This window comes from Myotis nattereri (genome assembly GCF_964212035.1).
Source record: "Myotis nattereri genome assembly, chromosome: 3".
In the NCBI taxonomy this organism is placed as follows: Eukaryota; Metazoa; Chordata; class Mammalia; order Chiroptera; family Vespertilionidae; genus Myotis; species Myotis nattereri.
The window spans coordinates 194,152,835-194,158,239 of NC_138077.1; the positions used below are offsets into that span (position 1 = coordinate 194,152,835).

Here is a 5,405-nt window from a genome sequence, read left to right on the forward strand (position 1 = left end):
AAGGACAGAGTGATACACAGGTGGTCGCCGTGGCCCTGGGCTGTGAGAGAATACCAGAAGACCAAGTCATGTGCCCAAGTCTTTTTCTTTCTTCCTTCCTTTTTTCCTTCCTTCCTTCCTTCCTTCCTTCCTTCCTTCCTTCCTTCCTTCCTTCCTTCCTTTTTTCTTTCTTTCTTTCTTTCTTTCTTTCTTTCTTTCTTTCTTTCTTTCTTTCTTTCTTTCTTCCTTTCTCTCTCTCTCTCTCTCTCTCTCTCTCTCTCTCTCTCTCTCTCTCTCTCTTTCTTACATTTATTGGGGTGACATTAGTTAATAGGATCATGTAGGTTTCAAGTCTTTGAGGGAATGAGGAGAAGTAGGTGGCAGCAATGTGTCCAGCAGAAGATGGAAGAGAAAGATGGCAGGGGCCTAAAGCTAAGCCAAGAGTTTTCAAGAAGGTGTTGGTAGAGAGGTCTGAGAGTGGTAATGAGGGCAGTGTGGAGGTCTGGAGAGTGTGCGTGGGATGAAGGTAAGAGTGAGATGACTGGAATGTTATCCAGGCCCCTCCAGAGCCCTCAGGCTGATCAGATAGTGTTTCATCCTTGTCTGGCTTAATGGCCCAGGACTTGAGACCTCTGGGAACACTGCACATGAAGAGGACTGCCATGAAAGTAGTCAGGTCCCAGGATGCTCGCCCAGTAGCAGCCCCTGGAATGGGGAATCTAGAATCCTAGAGGGAGTTGATTATGGCTGGTCCACTGGCCTGCACATGGGAACTACCTTGGTCTGAGAAGTGTGGGGGTTACCTGGTTTTGAACTGGTTTTTCTTTGGGATTGGAGGTAGAGTTGCCCTTGATTTCTGAAGTTCAGTAGATGGTATTGGTGCCCTCCTCACACCCCATTTCTGGGGATACCCGCTCTCCACTGCTGTGAATGTTGGTAACTCATGGCTTATAGCTGCCCCTGGAGAATTGATCTTGACTGGGCAGGAGCCACCATCTCCTTCTGCTCTCCTGTCCTCAAGGTGACCTGAAGCCGATCACAAACTGATTTGGGAGTTTCAAAGCCTGATGCCCTTGCCTCCCGTGGGGACAGATCTGTGGTAGGGTTTATGATCTAAAGGTCCCTCACCCCATAGGGCTCAGGCCAAGGCTTAGCTTCCCTGAGCCCACACCCTGCTCCGCTCCGCCCCTTCCCTATCCTGCTTCTCTTGCTCCTTCCTTCACATGCACACAAATTCCTGCTGCTGGCTCTGCTTCCAGGGACCCTGACATGACAGGGTGACTCTGATCTTGTCTCACAATCACGGGTGAACATGGAAGCTCTCTATTTGACCACAGGGGCCACAGCCTCCGTAGACTCATTCCCAGACTCTGTGTGGACTTAGAAGGTCTCCTCCCCTCCCTAGGCCAACGTTTCCTCACCTACAAATGAGAAGTTTAGGCTGGACTTAGGAAAACAACAACACAACATGCGTACAAACAAATAAAGAGAAAACACTTTGCCAAACTCTCTGGGCAAGGCGTGGTGGGCGATTCAGATGAGCAAGACTCAGTCCCTCTGCCAAGCAGCTCACAGCCCATTTACTCAGTTCACAAGCATTTACCGAAGGCAGCCAGGCCTAGATGACTCAGCGTCCGTCCTGCCCTGCCCGTGAAGGGCTCACAGACTGATGGAGAGAAACGACTGCTCCAATTTGGGGAAAATAACGGAGGCAGAAGCTAGATTGGTGCATGGAGAAGGTGGAAAAGGCTTTCTCTGAGGTTCTAGGAAGGATCCCAGAGGAGGGAGAAAGGACATTTCAGGCAGAGGGAGCAGCATGTCTGTAGGCACAAGGCACAACACAGCATGCCGTGTCTGGTTGGGGGACATGAGCCCTTTGGTATTACTGATGGGTGCAAGGAGGGAGGAAGCAGGTGAGGCTGGGGAGGCTGGGGGGTGGGGCGGGTAAGGTGGGTGGGTTCCAGGTTTAGGGCAATGGTGGGTGGTGGTAGAAGAATTTTTTTACTTATTTATTTTAAATATGTTTTTATTGATTTCAGAGAGGAAAAGAGAGATAGAGAGATAGAAACATCAACAATGAGAGAGAATCATTGACTGGCTGCCTCTTGCACGCCCCCTACTGGGGATCGAGCCTGCAACCCTGGGTATGTGCCCTTGAATGGAATCGAACCTGGGACCCTTCAGTCTGCTTCAGTCTGCAGGCTGACGCTCTATCCACTGAGCCAAACCAGCTAGGGCAAATTTTATTTTATTTTATTCTTTCCATCACCATTTATCCCCTCTATGCCCTCTTCCTCCTCCACCCTAGAATTTTTTTTAAAAATATATTTTATTAATTTTTTTACAGAGAGGAAGGGAGAGGGATAGAGAGTTAGAAACATCGATGAGAGAGAAACATCAATCAGCTGCCTCTTGCACACTCCCTACTGGGGATGTGCCCACAACCAAGGTACATGCCCTTGACCAGAATCGAACCTGGGACCCTTGAGTCTGCAGGCTGACGCTCTATCCACTGAGCCAAACCAGTTAGGGCATCACCCTAGAATTTTTAATGCAGAAGGAGCAACATGGTCAGATTCCTATATAGAAAAACCACTCTGTCCTTATAGTGGAGGGCAGTGGGGAGGGGCCCAGTGAGATGTTACCACTGTGGGGAGGGAAAGGAGGCGCAGACTCAGGAGGCATTGTAGGGGCTGCGATAGTGGGATTTGGTGCTGCACTGGGGTGTGAGGGGCTGGGAGATGGGAAGGGATGACGATGGCAGGCCAGCTCCTGGCTTGGACAACTGGCAGTGCCCTTCACGGGGTGGGGAGTGATCTACAAGGAGGGCAGGCTTGGGAGCTGCTGAGGGGAGATGCCTGGGGGCCTCCAGGAGGGTCATCCTGTGGGCGGTTGGTGGGCGCTCTGGGACTCAGGCAGGTCCAGCTGGCGGTGGGATTTTGGAAGTTGCCAAGGTTTGAGTGGTGAGGTGGGGGTGGAGGAGAATGAGGGAATGTGTATCCAGGAAAAAGAAGGAAAATTCCTCAGACTGGAGGATCCGTGAGGGACCCTTTGGCTTGGATGCTCTCAATGGGCTCCTGGCCTGTGGGGATATGCCTCCTCGACACCCTGGCAGACACTCATCTGGGACTTGCTCTCAGCACCATCCACCTCCACTAGGCCTTCCCTCCTCCCCTCAGAGGGGACTCACCCACCCGGGACCTGTGCTGGGGAGAGTCAGGGAGGCTGGATGGGGAGGTAGCGGCCTCCTGAGCATCATGCATTCATCTGAGGAACGCTCGCCGAGAACCGACTTATGCTGGGCACAGGGTCTCCGGGGGTCCCTCTCCTGCCTTGCCAGCTGGTTGCAGAGTCCAGAAACCCCTGGAAAAGTCTCTGCCTTTGGGTATTCCCCACCATGTCCTGGGGGCACACTCCGTGTGTGTGTGTGTGTGTGTGTGTGTGTGTGTGTGTGTGTGTGAGGTGGGTGGTGGCTGAACCAGGATGTGAGGTTCCCAGGCTCAGGTGCCCATGAGTGGTCCTGGCCTCCTCTCCAAGGTCCTTGTGACCCCCCTGCTCTCCTGCCCATCACTCCCCACCTGGTCTGCAAGGTACTGAGAAAATCATATTTATTAAGGGTTTTGACATCCCCTATTGCCATATATAAAATGCCTACCATTAAGCCTTCTTCCCCTGGGGCTCAGGACGCTGAGACAGAACTGCCCCCCAGTACTGGCCCCTGGGTGGGCTTCCGGAGCCCCACAGCCCCCTTCCTCGCATGCCTTGCTGCAGAAAGTGCCACTGCCCTGTGTGGCCTCAGGGAGCAGGTGGGGGCCATGGCGGTCCCAGTTGCCAACCTCACAGGTTACGGATACCCACCTGCATCCACCTCGGCCGAGCTGGCCTTCATGAGGACAGAGTTCCCATCTTGGGGGTGGTCTCCCTGGGAGAGGGCATATGGGGGGCACGAATCATGCAGGCGACTCCGGCGCCGAGACCGATGGCGCCTGGGGCCCGCGATCTCCAGGCACCTCTTGCCCACCAGGTAGGCGACCTCACTGAGGTTGAGCAGGATGCAGATCACAGCTGTGGCCACCATGAAGTAGGTGAAGACCCTCTTTTCCGTGGGTCGGGAGATGTAGCAGTCCACGGTGTGGGGACAGGGCGGCTGGGAGCAGGCCACCACGCGGGGCATGTCGTAATGCCCCTGGTAGAGGCGGTGGAAGGTGTAGAGGAAGCCGGAGTCCACGGCGGCCTTGAAGATGAGGCTCAGCAAGTACGTCCACCAGAGCCCACCCCGCTTCTTGCTTGGGTTGTCATACAGGGACGGGGCGTTGGGCCCGTGCTTCAGGCGGTGCCGCCGCTCCCGCTCCTCCCGGTAGGCCACGTGCATGACCACCAGCAGCGAGGGGCAGGTGACCAGGATGAGCTGCAGGGCCCAGAGGCGCACGTGGGACACGGGGAAGAACTCGTCATAGCAGACGTTGGGGCAGCCCGGCTGCTTGGTGTTGCAGACGAAGTCCTTCTGCTCATCATCCCACACGTCCTCCGCCGCCACCACGAACACCAGCACCCGGAAGATGAACACCACCGACAGCCAGATGCGGCCGAGCGCCGTGGAGTACTTGTTGACCCCACTCAGGAGGCCCTGCAGGGATGCCCAGTTCATGCTGGTGGTTCCTCAGGCGGACGGTGCACACCTGCGTGCACCGGCTCAGGCCGGGGAGAACCTGGAAATGGGTGCCCTTTATTAAAGATGTGATCGGCCAAGCTGTTTCACAACCACTGTGTCGTCATGTCCTCACTCGCAATGACTTGGCGGGCTAGGGATTGCCACTGTCCCCATTTCACAGGGAGCAAGCTAAGGCCCAGAGAGGCACCTGCTTGAGGCCTCACAGCTGGAAGTGGCAGAGCTGGTCTTGAACTTCTGTCTTCCAGTTCCAAGATCAGGGGCTATTTTATTCTATAAAGTAACAGGTACGTGTGAGGGACAATCGTCCTGCATGGATGTGCCTGCCAACCTCTGACTCCTTTCCGCCCTGTGGGTCGCCGACTTCTAAAGAAGTAGCAAGAAGGTGCAGATTGACTGGTCCACTCTGCCTTGGGCTCCAGGGCTGGACCAGGGCAGGAGGGGAGGGATGTGTATCTTTATCCTCCAGTTTTCTCTAACAGGAGCCAGGCCCTGAGCTGGGTGCCTTCCTATCAGCCTCTTAGGCCAGTGATGGCGAACCTTTTGAGCTCGGCGTGTCAGCATTTTGAAAAACCCTAACTTAACTCTGGTGCCGTGTCACATATAGAAATTTTTTGATATTTGTAACCATAGTACAACAAAGACATATTTTTGATATTTATTTTATATATTTAAATGCCATTTAACAAAGAAAAATCAACCAAAAAAAAGAGTTCGCGTGTCACCTCTGACACGCGTGTCATAGGTTCGCCATCAC

The 5,405-nt window shown here is 54.0% G+C and overlaps 1 protein-coding gene across 1 annotated transcript; it reads right to left on the bottom strand.

Annotated features, from left to right (window-relative positions):
- Nucleotides 1-3,823: 3,823 nt before the first annotated feature.
- Nucleotides 3,824-4,627, bottom strand: GJB4 (gap junction protein beta 4; the record flags this gene model as incomplete). Its single annotated transcript, XM_081088227.1, has 1 exon — nucleotides 3,824-4,627. The coding sequence occupies one exon, from the start codon at nucleotides 4,625-4,627 to the stop codon at nucleotides 3,824-3,826; it is 804 nt and encodes a 267-aa protein (XP_080944353.1).
- Nucleotides 4,628-5,405: the final 778 nt, after the last annotated feature.